The 21,059-nt window shown below is 40.8% G+C and overlaps 1 protein-coding gene across 3 annotated transcripts in view; it reads left to right on the plus strand.

Moving 5' to 3' along the window:
* The window catches only part of LOC121953414 (formin-like), a 52,056-nt gene that overhangs the window by 13,330 nt on the left and 17,667 nt on the right, over positions 1-21,059 (plus strand). For 2 of the 3 annotated variants that reach the window (XM_088087871.1, XM_042500490.2), the window contains exons 6-11: positions 6,283-6,370; positions 10,731-10,792; positions 11,065-11,153; positions 12,640-12,769; positions 12,945-13,091; positions 14,225-14,492. In XM_088087871.1, coding sequence (XP_087943997.1) covers positions 6,283-6,370; positions 10,731-10,792; positions 11,065-11,153; positions 12,640-12,769; positions 12,945-13,091; positions 14,225-14,492 — 784 coding nt within the window. The remainder of the gene's footprint in view (positions 1-6,282; positions 6,371-10,730; positions 10,793-11,064; positions 11,154-12,639; positions 12,770-12,944; positions 13,092-14,224; positions 14,493-21,059) is intronic. The other variant, XM_042500491.2, reaches the window with a different exon arrangement.

The raw sequence follows: 21,059 nt of genomic DNA on the forward strand, positions 1-21,059 counted from the left end.
AAAGAAAGAAATAACAAGAGGTTGAACCTGGAAGAAATGGATTGCGACTCTCATCAGGTCCTCCTCCAGACTGTTGCCTGCAGTTGCCAGGTTATGCACTGGGCCAACACCAGCTATCAGTTTATGAGTTCACTCCCTTGTATTTTTTTGTGTGCGAGCCAGACTAACTGTGCAGGATTCTGATGTTGGTGTGGCTTCAGAATTACGTTGTTTAAACCATCTTTTCAAGCTTCAAAGTTTAAAGATGGAATATGCCCAAAAGTCAGAGAAGGCGTGCTATTGTGCCAGATTGATCTACCGTTTTCCCTTTATGTCGAAGACACACTTGTTGACGTCTTGTCAAATGTTGCAACTCTGCACCTCTGCTGCAGCCTGCGCCGCGTCAGCATCCTGGCTGCCTCGCGGTCCACATTGTGGCGTCCAAGCAGTTAAAAATCGGCCACTGCCCCAGACTCTCTCCTCTAAATCCATACACATCCCCTATTCTGATCAATTTGTTAAGGCTCCACTCCACTCCAGAGGGCCACAATGTGTGTGTGTGGCTGTATGTGTGTGAGTTCTCCTTTGTTTGATCTCCATCCTTAGATCTCATCCCTTCAGTCTGGTCACTCCAGACCGACAAACTGTCCAACATTTGATCCAACTCAGGCAGCCACATCCAGACAGAAATCTTGCCAACTGTCTCCTGTCTGGGCTCACGTCAGCCTGTAGGAGCTTTGACCCCACGAATGGAAACACTGTTCAAATTCATATCAATCTTAAACGTCCAACATAACATTTGGCTTTTCTTTTATTTGACGGAAAACCTGTATGGTCTCTTGTTTCGATATTGTACACTGGCTGTGTTTGATATCTTTGTTTAGACATTTTGTTCCCAGCTCTGTGATTAGACAGGAGTCTTATATTTAATATAAAGCTCTGTGTTTAGAGCCAGCGAGAGCATTCAGAGTCCAACTCCACGATTAAAGAGGGGAAGTGAATACGTGAAGGCATGGTTGTTTTCAGCCCGCTCGCAAGTCCAACTCGCTGGAGAGGTCGTCAAAATGAAAGAAACTTGTTTACTTAATCATTTTTTATCCCTGAAAGTTTATACTCTGAGTTAAAGGGAGAGAAATCATTTGAGAGAAATCATCTGAATCATCAGCTGATGATGGCTTCCAAGAAGTTCAGCTGGTTAACGGCTGGGGAAGAAAGGAAGGGAAGCATAAAACAAAGAGAAACAGATTTTTGGGGAGGAGGGATAAGAGAGGGGTTAGTGACTTGGTGCTACTGAGTTAAGGAGGAATGGATCATTAAGGTGGACTGAATGGGGGGTAAAAAGCAATTACATGGCTTTTTTTCTACCCATGTCCAATAATTGTATCCCTATTTATATGGTTAGCTGCTACTTGTTAATTGTTTAGCTAACAGTTATTTTCATCATTAATTAATCTACAGGTTATTTTTTCATGTAATTTAAACAACTACTTTGGTCTATAGGATGTAATCAAATAGCAAAAAAACTTCACACAGCTTTCCAGAGCCAAAGGTAACATCTTTAAATGTAGAGCTTTGTGGGACCAACAGCCCAAAACCCAAAGTTATTCAATGTATTATCATGCAGGACATGAAGACCTTTTTCACATGCAGTTTGTTCCTAAAACGCTAACATTTCTTGCATGGGTTCATGTGTGAGCAAGAGCAAGGGATCGATATTCCAGGAAGTATGCACCGCCATTTTCCCACCTCCAGACCTGCCATTCCTGTAAAAAATGCTGGTATGGCTGTGTTGTGAATGGAAGCAGTAAAATCGCAGGGTCAAGCACATAAAGGGTTACATCTGCTGACAGGAGACACTTTAACATGGAGGGAGCGAATCAGTCATAAGACTCTGTTAATGATGCATTTGAATCAAGTAAGAAAGCTACTTACTTGTCTTGCCAACTCTTTGAATATAAGTTAAATTTCGAGAACACTAGCACCAGACAAAAATAGCTCCTTCCCGGGCATGTTTTTGACAATAATAAGAGACGTCGTAAGCCACGTACATCTGTATGTCGTGCCTTGCCATATTCTCTTCTTCTGTTGAGTTTTGTGGCAGTTGGCATCCATAAGTGTTGCATTACTGCCACCTGCTGGATTGTTCCTTCCCCCCCATTTGCTCTGGCATTACCATGGCTTGTATGAAAAGGTGCAAGGCATCAGTGTTCTGAATGTAGTGCATGCGTGAATAGTGAAAATGACTGGTCGTGGCAGAGAGGTTATCTCAGTAATTTAGCCAGAACTATTAGTGAAAGAGGCTTAAGAAAAAACTAAAATATAGTCACATTTTTGGTTTGTTTGTTCTTTTGCTTAAAAATGACTGTAAACAGATAATAGATTATCAAAAGTTACTTTAATTACTTTACATTAGTTGGATTAATTTGCTGACAATTGACTAATTGCACCAACTCTGATTTCAAGTGTTAATCGTCACAAATAAAATGAAATTGTCCTAAGAGAAAAATTCAAATTAATTTTGAAAAACTTGTGAGATCCGACCTCTCAAAGGGACAGGTACTGTTTAGGTAAAATCCCCGTTTTTGATTGGTTGTTTATGTCTAAGAATTTATGTGCATTGCGAGTTATGTACATTGCAAACAAATTTTGTCTTCAAAGTGTTCTGTGTGTAATTCTTACAAGTTTGAATGCCTGAACATGGATGCCTTACTCTGGAGAATCTGACGAGACAGTGGTCTCTGTCCTTCTGCATGACCGATACCTGTGGACACTCATGCAAACTACCTGCCTCCTGTCTGTGTTAGCGCTCACTTTGAGTCTGCTCAGAATTCACTTCTAATGTTTCCATTAAATCTGCATATGTATCTGTGTGAGAGCGTTTCAGTTACCTTGGTTGTTTGTTTCTATGTGTGTTTGTGTATGCACCGACAAGTATACGTGTGTGTGAGTGTACGTGTGTGTGTCCTTGTGTGTGATGACGGCACGTCCTCACGAGTCATTATGCACTTGCTCTGAAAGTGTTGCCAGATCATGCTAACACCACAGCCTGGGGCCGTGTGCGGCGAGAGGAGATGAGTGGGAGGGAATGGAATGTGTGTGTACATTATGCATATGAGCCACTTCCCCGCTTTCCAACAACTCCACACGCCAAAAGTTGAAACTCTGGGATCACGCGGCCGATGCCTACATGAGCTAAGTTAATCTTTATCATGTGTGCCATAGAAAAATCAAAGCTCTTGTTTACTCTGGAGCCATTTCTCTCTCTGCTGATTAGCATATCAAAGCAGAGGAGATGACATGGAAGAGAGCTCTCCCACCCGAGCAGAGCAGACCGGACCAGACTGGACCGGGGGTATAATTGCAGGCATGTGGCTCCACTCCACTGGCTTGAGGAGGCAATGAAGACAGGGCACCTATAGGAGTTGGGGGCGGGGGGGGGGCATTGGTTGAGAGGATGGGCATGTCTGTGCATTCTTGATTGAGGGATTAGAGGGGAGGCAGAGATGAAGAAATCAATCAAGCTAAACATGCTTTTGCGTGCAAATATGCACATCAGTAAACACGAAAACAATTTCCTCTACCCACATAAATCAAACCTGTATCAAGTTTACACGTAGCGGATCTCCTTAAACAAACAGCAGCTTTAACCGGTTTATGGGAATGACTTATGAGCAATCATAGTGCGTTTATTAAAGACATATTTGAAGCTCAGGCTATGACGTGGGAGAGTGGGTGTAAGATTAACACTGCTGGGTGAGACTGGGGTTGCTGAGTGTATTGTAGGTGGTTATTGATGGGAAGTCTTGATCCAGTTGTTATTGTAACATCTGCCTGGGTGATTCCAGACAGATAGTCAGACAGACAGTCACTGCGGAGCAGGCTGGCTGCTCAGCCGTGGTTGTGTAAACTATCCACTCGACTCTGGATCTGCATCACCCGGCCCACCTCGCCTAACATCAGCCACCTGCTTCAGCTCAAACCGCCCAACGCTCCCTTCTTAATTTTGTTTATTTTCTTAGGCTGCTCGCTTTTTCTCTCTCTTCTCCTCTTTCCTTTGACCTGTCTGTTACTCAAGTGTCCACAGCAGCTTCAGAAAGTTCTCTTTTTCTCCACAGGAGGGAGCCGTTAGATGCCTACCTGTCTCAGCATCAGCATCACACGGCTCCATCCACTTTTCCTGAGCTGTTTGCGTGTCTGAAACCAAGCATCCAGCATCAGTTGTCTTTTCTCATTAACGTAACTGTTTAGGCTAATTGGCAAGTTCTGCAGCCACAGCGAGCGGGGAAGGGTTCCTGGGCTGCTTTTAGTGTGGCCCGTCCAAAGTGGTTAATTAGAGGTGTTGGGAAAGCCTGGTACTCAGCCGTCTCAAGTCCCCAGAGTGGGAGATCCCCAGTGATCCAGGTAATAGAGCTGGAAGCAGCATGGCACCCACTAACGCCCTGTAATGCAATACCCACTTCTAAGGCTTCTGCTCTCCAGCTCCCACTGGACAGCCCAGTAGCCGACAACGCCATAATACCTAATGAAGAAGCCTGACACATTAACTTTTAGAGCGGGGCTTTACCTTGCCAAAACTCTCTCTGGCTTTACGGCTAATTCAGTCATAAGTAATTGTGACCATGTGTAGGCACAAATAAAAATCCTGTGAATTTATAGTTTGTTATAAAAGCCCCGCTTCTCTTTGCCGTGCTCTTCTAGACTGTCCTTTTATGGTGCCACTTTTGCCTTTGTACTTTCACTGCGACTTGATATTTTTTGATTATATCTCACACATGTTCTTCGGTAAACTGGAGGAGGTGCATTTTCTCGTGTTTTAACTTTGCTCCCTCATTCATGTAACTTGACAAAGTGTGTCCCGGCTATGTGTGCGTGCTCCACATTTCCCAGTCGTTTGCATCACGGTGATGGCTTATGACAATGTGTGTTGATTAGTCTGGTCGTTTGGGTCAATCCAGATGATTCCCAGGCTGCTTAGACTAACCATGGCTTCAGGCGCTCTGTCTCGCTCATCATCCATCATCTGCTCCCACAGCCGGGGGAAGTGACTAAGTGATTTTCAGCCGGCGTCTCATCGCAGAAATGAACTTTTTATTCACCATCTGTTCCTCAGTTTGTTTTACGTCTGTGTTTGAATAATGGTGTTAATGATAAATGTAGGTGTGAAGAAATCTGAGGTATAATTCGGAGTAAAGATATGAAGCTGTATTCGATTTTAAAGTAATAAAATTTTAAACCAGCATCATACAATATAGTATTAAAAGGATAGTTTGGATTTATTTAAGTGGGGTTGTATGTGGTTCTTATCCATAGTCATTATATTACATGAAGAAATTTTAGGTCAGCACGCCCACAGTTCGGAGAAGCAAGCAGGATTGCCGACACAGCAACTGAGCAACGTGCTGCTGTGGACTGGGGCCAGCAGCAAAAAAAAGTCCCACCTTAAAAACAACTATAACAATTTAGGTGCATGCTTTATTGAGAATATTTTGACCACTTTACCTTTCCCTCAGACAGCCCATTTTGACAGGGAAACCATTAACGGCTTCAGTTCCCCATCGATACTCTCGTCACACCTCGACTCCATTGACGCTTTTTTTCTACACATCTACACTTGCGTCAATCAATTAGTTTGTTTGTTATATTGTGTAACTTTGGTGAATCCAAACTAACTCTTTTAAACACCGATGTCACACAACAACACAAACAAAATGAGTGACTGAGGCAGCGGTTGACCAGCAAATCCTTTGTTCAGTGATGTTAAATTGCTGTTTTTCTCGGTGGAGTCTGGTTTTAAAAAGAACGATATATCAGCTTCAGTTCCTCATTTGAAATTTCTGTCTGACAGCAAGGTAAACCAGTAAAAAAAAATCTAAATATAGTGTACACTTAAATTGATTTTGATTATTTTGACTTTTTTAGGTGGCTAAAATATGTTTTGTTTCTGACCCTTCCACAGCAGCTCATCGCTTATCTTCCACATTGAGCAACAGCCTTTTTCTCCAAACTAGATGCGTGCCACCAAAATCTACTGTATGTAATGCACTAACAGTAAATAAGTACCCCATACAACCCTGCTTCAAAAGATTCGAACTATCCCTTTAATGGACATAACTGATGTTCCTTTCTAAATAATGTCTCACTATCCTGTTAGCTTAAAAGAAAAATGTAATTCTTTTAAGATATGGCAATCAGCTTAAGCCTTATTAACTGAAATGCAGACAGTGGATTTTACACTGAATCCCACTAATACTCTTGCGGTTTTAAAATCTAAATTAATTTTTTGTTTCATTTTTATTTTTCCAGATTATCAAGCTTCTGGATGGGAAGCGTTCACAAGCAGTCGGCATTCTCATATCGAGCCTGCATCTGGAGATGAAGGACATTCAGCAAGGTGAAAAATATTTTCTGATGTCAGTCTGTTCAACGTGTCTAGATGCTTGCACACACTATGATATCACTTTAATGTCTTTCAAAAAAGGAGCTCCTATTTAGGATTCAACAGCAATAAAATGAATTTACAGTCCAGTTCAACAATAAATTGAGGACGACTCCTGATGAAATGCAGATGGAGTTATTTTTAGAGATGAGATAGCGAGCCCTGCAGCAGAGAATAATTTCCAACCTCTTGACAGCTACTAATTTGTAACCAGAGACATGTGTTTTTTTTTTATTAATTTGTGTTTCAAGATGATTTTTCCAGTTACCACGGTGGGAAAGAAAAATGCCACGATTTGTCAAAATGTGAGACGGCAACACGGGGATAAAAGCAGCCTTTCAGTTTTTCTGTCAGGCTGCTTGAAATCCCTCCTGCGCTGGTTAAAATCAAATTGCCATCTCCTTCATTTGCAGAGCTGCGTGGATTGATTGCATACTTGGTTGCTTTGTGGAAAGTGCAGGCGTGTGTTGAAGTGGCCGCATGTGTGTGTAAACACATAATATGTGTGTTGGGGACAGCGTAGATGGGCCAGGAATTGGTCCTGTCCTGGGACTGTGGCGGAGAGTGCCTGCCGCCTGCTAGTCTGAGCATGCGGCCAGCAGATCTGTTTATTGTAGCCAGTGACGGTTTCCACAAGCCTAATGGGACTGACACCCCACTAATGATCTAAGCATGTACAAAACCACCTTCCACAGTTAGCAGACACTGCGCTACCACATAAAACCACCTCAAACACAAGCCAAACAGCACATAGCAACAGCACGCCCACTTTGTTTAGATTTTTTTTTTTCTCCTTTCCAGTGGTGGACAATAATGAATTACATTTACTTAAGTACTGTACTGAAGAATAGTTTTGAGTGTCTCTACTTTACTTGGATATTAACTTTTTTTTGGAAACTTATTTATTGGACTTGACTACATTTTAAAGACAACAAATATTGTACTTTTGACTCCACTACGGTTCTATGAAGGCTCTCCTCAGGGAAGTTAGCAGATTATGTTTTTTTCCTTTTTCTAAAATGCAAAAGTCCATTAACTGTGATCATGAATTTTTGTGTGTGGTTTGTCTGTCAAAGTGGTGTTCCCACACCTCTACCTTGTGCATGCACTATTCAAATTTGTAAGCTTTTATCGGTAGAGACAGGTTATAGAAGAAAGGTATTTTTGGTTGTGAATTCAAACTAATTTTAGTAAGATTTTTCTATTTAGTTGAGTTGCTGTTTAACAATTATATAACAGGTGTGTAACTGGGATGTTTAGGTTGTTTATTTATTTACAAAATGAGAATGACAGGGATGGTTCTTTTGCCTATTTGTGTTTCTAGAGCATTTCTATAGGTGTTGCACCATATTCAACAAGCTTTTCACTGCAAAGTTTCTCCAAGCCAGTCAGTGCATTCAGTGGGTTGTTTGAGTTATGAGGTTCTACAAGTGTATCATGATAATATACAACAATGTGTTGAGATTTTGTTTAACCCTTTGAAACCTGGAGCAACATCACTTGTCTTGTGCTGCTTTCAGACACAACTTGAAATGTTCCACGAATTAATAGGTTTAGAATTTTTTTTTTTTTTTTGTAAAGTTTGGGAAAATACTATTTTTAGAATTATCGTAATATTGTATTTAAAAGTATTTTTCAAAATTATTATACATTTTTAGGCACTTTTCTCAGGTCATTTTCTTGATGTTTTTTTTTTAAAGGTACTTTTTTTTTTTACCTATATTTTGGTAATTTATTTGTACTTTTCACAAATTTCTTGCTCATTTTTGGGTCTTTTCATTGCTTGTTGCCTTATTTGCATGTTTTTTAAAGAAATCAAAGCCAATTTGCCCAGGTTTCAAAGAGTTAAAAACTACTTTTAATACTCAAGTTTTTTATAAAGCAAGTACTCCAGTACTTTAACTCAATTAATGTGACTCAGCAACTTGTACTTGTATTGGAGTAATCTTTGAGTAGTAGAGCATTAGAGTAGTTGAGCAGTATCTTTACTTTTCCTTAAGTAATAGAGTCGTGTACTTCATCCACCACAGCTCCTTTCTCTTTGTTGAGACGGTTTGGTAAAACACCCAGCGTGAGGCTGCTTCCTTGTGCCTTAATGGGGGTTGTATGTGAAATGGACAATTTGAATCTGACAATGAAGGACAGCACCTTAATAAGCACTTCTAAGGGCTCCGGTCTCTGGCCTCGCCTGCTTGCCTCCCCTTTGTTGCCAAATTAAAAGGACATGGGACATGTAATGTAATTAGAGCTACTAGGGAGGGAGAGAGCGAGGGAGGGAGGGGAGTAGAGAAGGTAGCACTCTAGATTCAGCGAGAGAGGGGGTCAACTGCACCCGCCGGAGTGACTGGGGGACCTCAAGGGCCACCATGGTTCAAGGGCAAAGGGAGGCTCTCCCCCCACACACCACCTAACCACACATACACACGTTCACACACCACACATGCCCCTTCCACACCAAAGCCGATGAGTGAAAAGTGGAAGGAGAGGGTGTGAGGCAGTTGGCAGGCAGGCTTTGATCTGTCGGTGTGGAGAGATATCCGGCTCCCCTCGGATCAGAGTGCTCCTGTGCACTCTGGAGCAGGCCCCCCTTTGGTGTGTGATTGACGGCTGCATGGCTGAGGGACTGAATAATCCACTCTAATAAGATGTAGGAAATGGACCTCCAGCGCTCTCTCTGATCCAGACATTGGGACCACATTGACAGCTTCACCGCAACAGGAACAGCTGGGAACCAGAATGCAAAGTATTACCTTGTTAGCTGAGAGCAGGGAAAAGACTCGAGCTGTGTTGTTGAAATTGTTTCATTTATCCGTGCTATTATAATATACAATTGGCATGGTAATGTTACCAAGAACTGCACGTTTTTTGCACTGCTGCAAACATGATTTTCTACCTGAAATGTTTTTTCTAAAACTATGCCGTAGCGTTTAACCTTTTAACACCTGGATCGACATCAGTTTTCATGTGCTGCACTCAGACGCCTTATGAATTTCAACCTCTGCAACCTGAGAAGAGAAGTGGTTTGATTTCTTTCAAAAACGGGAAAAATTAGAAATTTGGCAAGAAATGAAGAAAATAACTTGAAGCCAACAATGCTAACACTGTGAGGAATGATACACATAGGACTCATATGAATAAACATTGCACTGTTTACAGTCATGTAAAAGTCAAACTTTTGTTTGGGAAAAAAAGTACATAGTTTTATTTGAGTATTACTCGCCATCTTTTTTTTTTTTTTTTTTTTTTTTTTTTTTTGCGTTTTTATACTCTTTTGAATACTTGTAGCTAAAATCACAATATGATCTGTAACCAGATAGAGTGGAGGTTTGATACCAGGCCTTTATAACACTGAGTCTGTGTCAGGTCTTGGTCATAGTAACATTTTGTCATATTGAGTGACTGAGCTGTAGGTTGTGTGCAGCCCTCCTCAGCTGACACCAGCCAGACAACAGTCAGCTGATCCAGCAGCTCTGGAGCCATCCCTCCCCTCCTCCCTCACTGAGCCATAAACCTGTGACACCTCTCAGACACACAACAGGAGTCACTTTCTCTTTTTGTGCCTTCCTCTACATTTTGCCTTTCCTACACACTTTCGTTTTCACTCTTTGAGTCAAGCTTAACAAAACACGCAGGAGGTCAAGAAACTACATTTTCATACCATTTCTCATTGAGTCTAAATCTCAATCTCTGCCAGCTTTTATTTATCTTTTTCTTTTCCTCTTCCTCTCTCCTCCTCCTGCATCCTCTTGTTTCTCGCTTGGCTCACCTTCTCTTGCCTCTCTCTGAAAATCATTACAGTCAGCTGTTGTGGTTCTAGCTGCGGGCCCAGAGGTTAAGCATTTGGCTCTCTGTTTTGAGCCAGTGTTGGCCCAGAATCTGTGGTCTCGGACTAAGTCTGACCCACTTACAGTGCATCTGCCCACACACCTTGGCCACTCTTCCAGCTTCACTGCTTCAACTTGATATTCTAAATTAGGTGTGTAATTCAACTACATGGTAATTGGATAATGTGATGTGGTTATTGGTGCAGGTGTGGTGTAGTAAATGTGCAAGTAGACACAGATGGCACACTGATTTTAGTCATCTATTGCTTCTTTTTTATTCTCATACAACATACATACATATTAGCACAGATATTACGTTCAACAACCAAAATATTAACAAAATGCCAGAGCTATCATGAGTTTGTATCCCTAGTCAGGCAAACAAGTTTGTTCTTCAAGCCCTGGCAGCACTTAAAAGGCAGCATACTTTGGCCAAGATCTTATCCATTTATAAGAACGACTGCTTACAAAGAATATCTTTACTGTTCCAGCTGTTCTTACTGTGGACAACTCTGTGGTGGATTTGGAGACCATCGAGGCTTTATATGAAAATGTAAGTATGAAGGAGCAGCCTCTCTAAGGTAATAAAAAAAGGAGAAACACAAGGCTGTAATGTTATTTGACAGCTTTAAAGAGAATTCAGAAACCTTAACTTTTTTACTGCTACAAACTGGTTTTACAACAGTATGTGTCTATTACTGTGCAGTGTCTTGCACTGCAGCAATTGCAGTACCTGCTTAGCTACCTACCGTATGTCAGTCTCTTGACCTAAATATTCAGCTGTGTTGATTTACATCTTAACTTTGGGCATGTGTGTCTTCACAGAGGGCTACCAGCGATGAGATGGTCAAAATAACCAGTCATTTTAAGAATTCTAAAGAAGATGAAGTCAAACTGCTGGACAAACCTGAACAGTAAGATCACTTCTGCTAAAATATTTTCCCAAATTAATAATAATATTCCACAAGGAAAATTACGTATCCATGAGTCATAATAAACTGTATACTCACATAAATAAAGGTGAGTTCAGGAATCGAGTTCAGCTGTATCCGCATGTTTTAGCCTCATTGTTCACTCATTTCTTTGATGTAGCCAAATTGAATAAATGTACGTGTCTTTCTGAAATTTCTCAGGAAACATTATTTTTTTAAAAAAAACATGAATGGACTCCGGTATAAATATTTTTTTTAGCTTTGATTTACAGGTCATTTTCGTTCACTGAAAAAAAAAATGGAGAATTGATTAAAGGTAGGGCTGGGTATCAAACAAAACCTGCATTCAATCCCTTTTGTGCTGGGATTTCTGACTCCCGAGCAGATCAGTTAACTTTCTGTTGTTGCCATCGCCAGAGGTATCTTACGCCCCAACTTTTGCCCAGTTAGCACAAGCTAACACAGCAGCGCTAACTCCTGCTGTTAAATGGTCCAAACAAACTCACACCGCACTTTAAACCAGTTAGTAACCTTAAAGTAATGTTAGCCATGTGATGCTTACAGTTAGCCCTGTCACTGTGTGCATGCAGCTGGGCGAACTGTCACGTCCATCCCAGATGCGGAGCTTACATTACCACATCAGCAGCTACAACCCATACAGTCTGTGTTGTGGTGAAGTAAGCGCAGTGCATTTGTCAAATTTGTCATTTTAGCATGCAGCGATGTCACTGAAAAGTTAAGTAGTATGGCTATACTACACGCCACTCATTCACATTATGGGTGTCGAATGAAGTATCATTTTAAGGGTAAATGCACTGGTATTGGTATTGTAATTTTTTTAAAACAATGAGGGTATAAAAGGGTATATTAAAAAACATTGGACAAAGTCTATATTTTCATATACAGTCCACTACAATGTTTGTATGTTTGCCGGCATATGTATTAATGGACTTTGCTTCAGTAGTTCAGTAGTTCCTGTCGGGGTTAAGTAGTCCGAGCCAGTTAACGAGGCCTGGACCCAGCGGTGCCACTCAGCCTGGCCTTCCTATTTCCATGTTTGACCAGAGCTGTCACTGCGGCTGCCCGAGTCATTCCTACTCAGCGTCTACCTCCATCAGCAGGGCCTAATCACACAGGATGTTACCGCTCCGCTCCCCTCTGACACGGCACTGTTTACATAAGTCGTCCCGCATCAGGCCGGAGTTACCTTTGATCAATCCCTGTGCGCCGCTAGTTGCTCTCCCTCCACCCGACCCTGCGGACCTTTCAAACCCAGCCGAGCAGCGCCGCTCATGACTATCAGCTGCCTGTGAACAGCAACATTGACTCAGCCGGCCTGCATGGGGAAGCTCAGCCTGCCAAGGACCCAAAATAGTTCTTCCTGTTAGACATTTTGTTTAATTCTGTCATAACACATCACACCCCATTCTATTCTACCACCTCCTCCTCCTCCCGTTTTGTTTTCCAGGTTTCTATATGAGCTCTCCCAGATTCCCAACTTCGAGGGCCGAGCCCACTGCATCATCTTCCAGTCAGTATTCCTCGATACCATCTCCTCCATCCGTCGCAAGGTGGAGATCATCTCAAATGTCAGCAAAGTAAGAAAATCACATCAATACATTTGAGAAGTGTCATTAAGCGTTATATAGAGTTATTAACCCACAGGCCGTGTGTGTGTGTGTGTGTGTGTGTGTGTGTGTGTGTGTGTGTGTGTGTGTGTGTGTGTGTGTGTGTGTGTGTGTGTGTGCGCGTGTGTGTGTGCATCTGTGTCAGGAGCTGTTAGATAGTGATGGCTTGAAGAATGTACTGGGTCTTGTTCTGGCTTTTGGGAACTACATGAACGGAGGGAACAGAACAAGAGGTCAGGCTGATGGCTTCGGACTGGAGATCCTCCCAAAACTGAAGGACGTCAAGAGCAGGGTAACAGAATCTTACCTGTCAAAACTCAGACTTTAAAAAACTGAGTTTCAGGGCTTTGGTTCCTGCAGTCTGGTGATTTTTGAAGAATGAAATAAGTACACTGAAACAGCAAATTTATGTTAAATGTTTATGTTACATACATACATGTGTGAATCTCTGGCATCAGCTATGATTAGTCACTTTTCGTTCATTCTTTTCATTGCACTGTGAAACCCCTATGATAAATGGAAAAATCAGTTTTTACAAAATGCATGTCTCCTTCCTATAAAATTTCCTGTTAAATAAAAGGAATTATTCTTTACAAAACATCTGGAAATTATATCAGTATTTCTTTCTCGTAAGTATAAATTTCGTGAGTAACCAAAAAAACTTTTTTTTTTTAATTGTTCCAGTATTGAGAGAGCAAAACAGGCTGCAGTGTAACCACTACAAGCAATTGTGCATCATAAATTAGCATCCACTAACACTGCTTGTTTTTGCCACTGACAGGCTCATATTGTTATTGTTATATTGTTATATATATATATTGTTACCGTACAGGGAAATTAACATTTTTTCCCAGCCTTTCGCTGGTCTTTTTGTTAATTTTGTCTTGCTCAAGGAGAAGGCTCATTCTGAAATTTCGCAAGAGCTGACTTGTTGCAGGAAAAACAACGGTGGAAACATTAGAGAGATGTTGAAGAGAGGAGTACCAGGAAGAGTTTGTTGTGTTGGAGTATAGAAAGAATAGATTATTGTTACCTAAAAGATTTGTGGTGTCATGGCTGAATATATAGGCACTTCCGACAATGAAAAAAGTCTGCAAGATTTCAGAACAAGACTTCTCCTTGAGCAAGACTTGAGAAGCAGACTGGATCAGTGGAAGGTTTTATTTCTCTGTAGGGTCTGTTCCAAAATATTGTCAGACACTTAAAATAACAATCATAGTTTGTCATTGGCAAAAACAAGTACTTTCAATGGGCTTAAATGAACGGCAGTGGTCTCTCAGAAGGGGCTGGCAAGTATTCCTATAATTTTACACTGAATATCCGCTATAATTTTCTGGTAAATATTTGCTAAGCAGACCCATTTGAATCAGATCGCAAATATATTTTAACATGTAACGTAAAGTATAATTGTCATTTCTTCCTCAGGACAATCGTATCAACCTGGTGGAATATGTGGTTTCATACTACCTGCGTAATTTTGACAATGTAAGGCACCGTCAAACATATTCACACAATATTACACTTTTAAAGCATCTGTCTCTCAACACTGTTATGTTTGATCCGCTGTTCCAGCATGCCGGCACAGAGAAAAGTGTGTTCCCGATGCCGGAGCCTCAGGATTTCTTCCAGGCTGGTCAGGTTAAGTTTGACGACCTCACCAAAGACATCAGGAAGCTGAAGAGAGATCTGACTGGTAGGACATGCTCTATTGTACAACTGCATTCATTTTCAGTGTGGGTAAACCACACATCACATTGCATGTTATTGCTGAGGTCACATTTGTTTCATTGTAAATCAGTCAGGGTAATTGTATACGGTACCATCTCTCACCAAAGCAGTTTGGATGTAAATGCAACATCCCATGGACTCTTCCTGCTCCCTGCAGAGAGGTTTGTGGGTGTATTCAGGACATTGGATGGCCAGAGGCAGCTTTTCCAAGTTTCCAGACATTGTATCTCCTAACAGCCGTGTCATCATAACACCACCACAGCCCCAATGACAGAGAGGCATCTACATTTCTTTGTTCCAGAGCAGAAGTAAAATCCAAAAAGCAAATTCTAGCTCACTGACGAAGCATCAGAATGATAACTGGTGGGTAGATAAATACATTTTGATACTCAAAGTGTCGTGGGAGCTGAGTCACTCAGTAACCCAGCCAGCCAGCCAGCCAGTCAGTCAGTCAGTCAGTCTTGGCCAGGGCCATGCGGAGGTTAAAGGCGATGCCCCCCAGTGCCCCTGGTGTCTGTGGTTATTTAAATCAACCAATAATATGGCATATGAAAGCAATTAGATATGCTCCGCAGCTCGCCGCTACGTTTTTTAGATCGCTGTTAAAGCCCTCTCCTCTCTGACCCGGGGGAAAAATACAAAGAGTCTACTAAAGTACCCAGACCCACCTCAAGCTGTCACTCATTTATTAGGAAAAATGGAAGACCTGAAGACAATAAATGCAACACAAGGGCCCTCGTATTTGATCTCTGCTGCAGCGCAGTCTGGCACAGTAGTCCTCGGGGGTATTAGCATCACAGGGTGAGTGTTGGATTGTAGATGTTTGGCGAGCTCCACCTCTGACTCCTACCATTTTTATCCTCTCCAGCCGCCAGGAATAAATATTTATGCCTGGCTATTATAAACCAGCCTAAAGAAAGCAAGTGGTCTTAATTATAATGCTAACACAGATCACTTCCAACCACATTGTGAATTGTGTCTGACACTAAGAGGCTGAATCACACGCTGGTTTACTCGATCTGCTGGACTGAGACGAGCCAGGCCGCCTGGCCCTCACCTGATCCTGAGGTGGCGACTGCAGTGGTCAGCGATGTCTTGCCCTCCAGGCTTGGGTCAAAGGTCAGGAGACTCGGCGCTAGCCTCCTCATAGCTCCTCCAACATCAACAGGTGTCCATCTCATACATATCTGAGCTCACTGTATTCACATTAGCGCAGGAGTGTGTTTGTAGAAGTAATGACATTTTTGCTGCGTGTGTGCAGTCATCAGTGATGCTCAGAAGCGACTCCCCGTCCGCTTGGCTGCCCTCTCCTTCACTGGCTTGTGCAGAAACATGATCCTCTTTTGATGGGGCTTCCTGTTTGGGGAGAGGGTGATGACCTCTCTGTGTGCTCCTCTCAGGGGGAGAGGGATGAGTGGGAGGCCACGAGGAGGACCCAAACCTACTGTAGGACTCTTAGCTTCCATAAAGACAAATACTTTCTGTTTCTGTCTCAAATCATGTATTTCAGTGCAATTAGCTTCAGAGCACATCACCCAAACATTACTTTTATCTTTAAAATCCTGTACAACTTCAGCTGTTTCACAAGGAGTTAATAATCAAACATAAAGTTGAATTTTCAGACCAGAGTGTACCAACATAAAGATCTCTTTAACTGCTGCATAATTGGACGGGACAGAGAGGCAGGGACGCTACCGAATGAAATAGGATCAAATAAAAAGAAACAGTCAGAGCTCATTTGCCGCTCAGGGGAGTTTAGTGTTTCACAGAAGGCCTGGCCCGGGTTAGGCATTCATCACTGTAGCAAATCAGACAGTGTCCTGATTTTAAATGGCCTTTAATGTCAGGTTCAGGCAGGGCTTTTAGCCTGAGGTCTGTTTTACGACAGAGGCTCCGCACAGAACAGCGTGTGTGAAGTCAGCACGCTGATGTACAGTCACTGCTCGTCTGAACCATCAAGGCAAATGTAATGCTAAATGTGGTGTATTTTAGGTTAACTGATTTGTTTGAACATGGCTTGTAAATTCATTAGGGCTGTATGAAAAAGTTACAAGCTTTGAAGCGTGATTCATAAAGTTTACATTTGAATTCTAAATCTTTAAATCCTCTAAATCAGTTTTTGCATGTTTATTCATTCTGTTCAATCCCTGTATTTCTGCATAGTGGCAGATAAATATAACTATTATTAGTATTATACTCTTTGTAGAATTATATTCCAATGGTGACGGATTGTTTCCAGTTTGTGTGATCCAAACATTCCCAAGAGTCTTGTGAAGTCCAAAAATCAAAATTGTAGAAAAAAGATAGATGTAGTCATTTCCAAAATTCACTACATTTTTATTTAATGATAAATCTTCTCCACAGTACCAGTACATGATACCCCCTCCCCCAATCTGTACCCTTTGAGCGAGCATGTGCATGTTTGATGATTAAGGATAAATATTGCACTGACTAATCCTAGTATTCTGTCATGAGGCAGCACCAGAGTGATTTTGATGCTCCCTGCATCCAAATTTTAACAAGAGTTAATGCTCCACCTACTGTTCTAAATCCTGCCTCATGCATCTACCTGTCAGCACAATGTTCTCTCACAAAAATTTAACAGACTGGCTATAGTTTGATGGATACAGGTTGATTTACGAGGAGTGGGAAATGGAGACAGTGTCTTACCTTTCCCTGCAGAGGCAGTCTCCTGGCTGGCCTCACTGCCAGGGGACGTCCCATAGAAAAGGGAGCTGGAAGTCTGACAGTCTGCTGGAATTGGAGAGATTATTCAGGATCAGTGAGATAATTTCACTTTACAGGTATAAATAACTAGAATATATGGGGGATAGAGCTCTGTACTATAGGTTTCCAAGGGTTTCAAATGGGCTTGCTTTCTTTCATAAACATGGGGAGAAGGCATTGAGAAGAACAAATGACTCAAAAATGTGCAAGATCTATGAAAAAGTAAATGAAAATGACCTTAAAATTAGTTTTAAAAATAATTACAAATCAAAAACAAACAAAGAAGGAAATGACCTGGAAAAATCCTCCCAAAAATAATTCTGTAACATAATTTTAAATATGTAATTATATGTAATGATAATTGTAAATATTGTTTTTCACTTTGTTTTTTTTTTTTTGTCCTAGACGTTTTCCAAAGATTTTTTTCCCTTTTCCCTACACATTGTTTCCTAATTTTTCCCTTTTTCTCTAGATTTTTTCCCTAGCTTTTTACAAATAATTAATTTTGTCAATCTACTATTATTTTTTTTTTGCAATTTGTGGAACATTTCTTACCAAGGTGCTCATTGCCTTATTACACATGTTTTTGAAAGGGATCGCATCAATTTGTTCAGGGTTCAAAGGTTTAAATACTTGCGAAAGGCGTCTGAAAGGTTTTATAGGTTTTATATATTGGTTTTATAAGTACTTGCAAAAATAAGTTTCACAATCTGATATAGGTATTTGTAAAACTGGAAAAATGAATTATTAAATCGGTCTGAACTTTGGGTCAACTTTTTTTTTTTTTAAACTGCAAAGAAAAATGAATCACCTGTGTGTTATAATGTGTTTCTCACCGGTGTACTGTAGGATTCTCAGTGTTTACTTTTAATAATAATCCAGAGCTACAGAGATGGGAGGTGGTGGGGCGTTTCTGAGACAGAAACATTCATCTCACAGTTTGTTACCTCATCCTGTGGTGTTCCGCAGGCTCCCCATCCACTGTTTAAGCATTTTCTCTAACACACAGTTTTGCATTGTCTTGGTGTGCTGTGATTTCCTGGTAGCTGCAGTGGGGGCTGTGGTTAAATCATATCGACATCAACGTCACACTTTTTTTTTTTTTTTTTAAACCGCACAGGGTAAATCCTGGAGCAGAAGTCTAGTCCTTTTGTTTGTTTTCCTTCCCGTTTACTGCACCACCGCACCACCCTGTTTACCCACAGCTGTTGTCATGTATTACACAATAGCTGGTCGACACTCTCCAGTTTGGATATGATGGATTAGGCAATGATTCCTCTGGAGAAATAGATGGTTGTTTTGCTTGAGTGCCTCAGGATACCAGCTCTGATTCAGTCTGTGTATTTCCACAGTGTGATGTACCGTCGAATTGGGCAGTATGTAATATTTCATACCTTCCTAGATTTCACAGAGGTATACAATATGTGACGGTAGAAGTGCGGTTCTTGTTAGTAATCTAATTAGTAAGTCCACTGTTTCAACAATCATCGAGTTGGATGTAAAAACATGCCGTAATTCCTCACAGTCTCTGCCGTTGCTGGTCGCCGGCTGTATACAGTCCTGTAACTTATCGCTCCACCACTAGATGTCATGGTGTCTTTTAGCTCAACTGCCTGTTCCACCCATAGAGACTGAGCTCTGATGGTGCATGCTGTGCACTACATACAATGAGTTTGATAGAAAAAGGAGCGCCTCTATATGATGGTATTGAAAAACATACCTTTGGGATTTCTAAATACCATGGTAAGCCGTATTATTGTAATACCGCCCGAGCCTAGTATACTGTACCTGTGGCTTTCGATGTGATTGCACCTGAAAGCACAAATCTGGCTCAGGAAATGTCCATTGTTTTTGTTTTGACATCTGTTGATGGATGCTGGTTTTACAAATTGCTTTTAGCCATACAGAGATTCACAGATCTCTCTTCTGTTCAGTGATGTCTTGATGGAGAATACATTACCTCCCCAGTTGCAAAGACGCTGAGTCCACTGCCTGTGATCTCATCTGTTTTCCCCTCGTAGCAACAGTGGAGGGGTTTTAAAGATCGGTGCGGTGGCTCCCATCATGATCCTGTCTGTCTGCGGTGGGACACTAGTCCTCTGTGGACAGAGAGGCTGATGGGACAAACTGTGCCACCAGCTGAGGGGCCACACTGTGGTGTAGTCGTGGTTGTAAAACTGGAAAATCAGCTGTGTTTTCCTGAATGGTCACAAACAGAGAAGAGGAATCTGTTAAAAAAATTAGATAAAATTAGAGAAAGTAGGGATATAGACTATTATTAGATACTTATACTTGATTTGAAAAAGACATTCTATAATTTGCTTATGTTATATTGTAACCTAAGCATGAACGTTTAATGCACATATGTTATTTTGCTCAAAATATGAATGCTAGATATGCAGAATTTAGCTTGATTAGCCAAAATATAAATGCTGTTTATTTCTAACTTAATTACGAGAGACAAAATCCCACTCACTTTTGCCATTTATTTTACTTTTCAGATTATTTCACATAAAAGGTGATGGCATGGCAATAATTATATTATGTCTAATCATGCTACTATTAACTATCGAGATCTTTTTATGCATTAAAGTTATGCGTCTTAAAACATTACTTATATATACAGTATGTTTACTGTAAATGTTAGTAGTAATGTTTGTTTAAGGTGTTCTTTTTTTCTAGACGTATTTTCTTCCTTTAAATTTTAACTTTTTTCTATAAAGACAAAAAATGAAAAACACTTTTACTTTAATGTCAAAGGATGTAGTTTTAATGTCAAATGTAAGTGCAACTGCTTCATTGATTATTTAAGTTATCTTAAGTTACAGCTTTAGTAGTCAGAGGGTGTTTTGGATGGATTCAAGGACTCCTTTTTTGTTACTAACCTTTTTAATAGGACTTATATGCCATTTAGTTGAAATTACAGGCTTGGCCTAAACTTTCAAAAATACATGAAATAAATGACACTCCAAACAAAGTATAGTGAGCCTACATGAATAAGTGGTACTTTTTTCACATCATTTTATTTTCTCCACATTGGTGCAGTCTATTGAAGCAGAAACAATGCATGACAATTACCTTAATACAAACATTTTTCTAAATACTTAACAAATATATATATTTGAAAAACATGTAAGGCGTAAAACATATTTTAACATCACAAGAACTTTCTCTTTCGCTGACTCTGATTTCTCTTCATTTGTCCCATCAAAGTTTGTGGGACTGTTTGTGGAAAACAGCAACACATTAACATTCACTGCTCCATTAACACACACTTTGGCTTCATTTGTGACCAATAAAGAATTTTTAATATTACAGAAAAAGGCCCTCTAACTTCTAAGGTCTTCAATCTGTCCTGATACTTGCAGGACAATCCTTTATAAATTCACTGCTCTAAAAGAAATGTATCATCTCTTTGAGACAGTCCCTTAAACCGGAGCTTTTGGTTTTTATTCTTTACAGCTGCTGTGTTTTTGTGGGTTTCCTTCTTGCGGCCTCTGCTGTCTGGACCACATTTGGAAGAGGGCCGCCTCTAAATTGTAGACTTGCTGTTTTGAACACTGTTTTAATGGGGTCCTTTTGAGTTGGGGGATTTCTTGTAAGGAAACGCGGTTTGTCCATACAGGATATGTTGTTGTGTTTGCATGGTTGCTGTTTTCTATTTTGATCGCTGCCATCTCTCACTATCAATGAATTTAAGAAGTGCTCTGGAATCCAGACTGTGAGGCTGCATATCATTACTCCTCAATTTTAATGTGCAGACGTTGTGTTTCCTGCCTGATTTATTAAGACAGCCAATAAATAA

The sequence above is a fragment of the Plectropomus leopardus genome, chromosome 14 (assembly GCF_026936395.1).
Source record: "Plectropomus leopardus strain MGB_pleo_1.0 chromosome 14, ASM2693639v1, whole genome shotgun sequence".
Classification (NCBI taxonomy): domain Eukaryota; kingdom Metazoa; phylum Chordata; class Actinopteri; order Perciformes; family Serranidae; genus Plectropomus; species Plectropomus leopardus.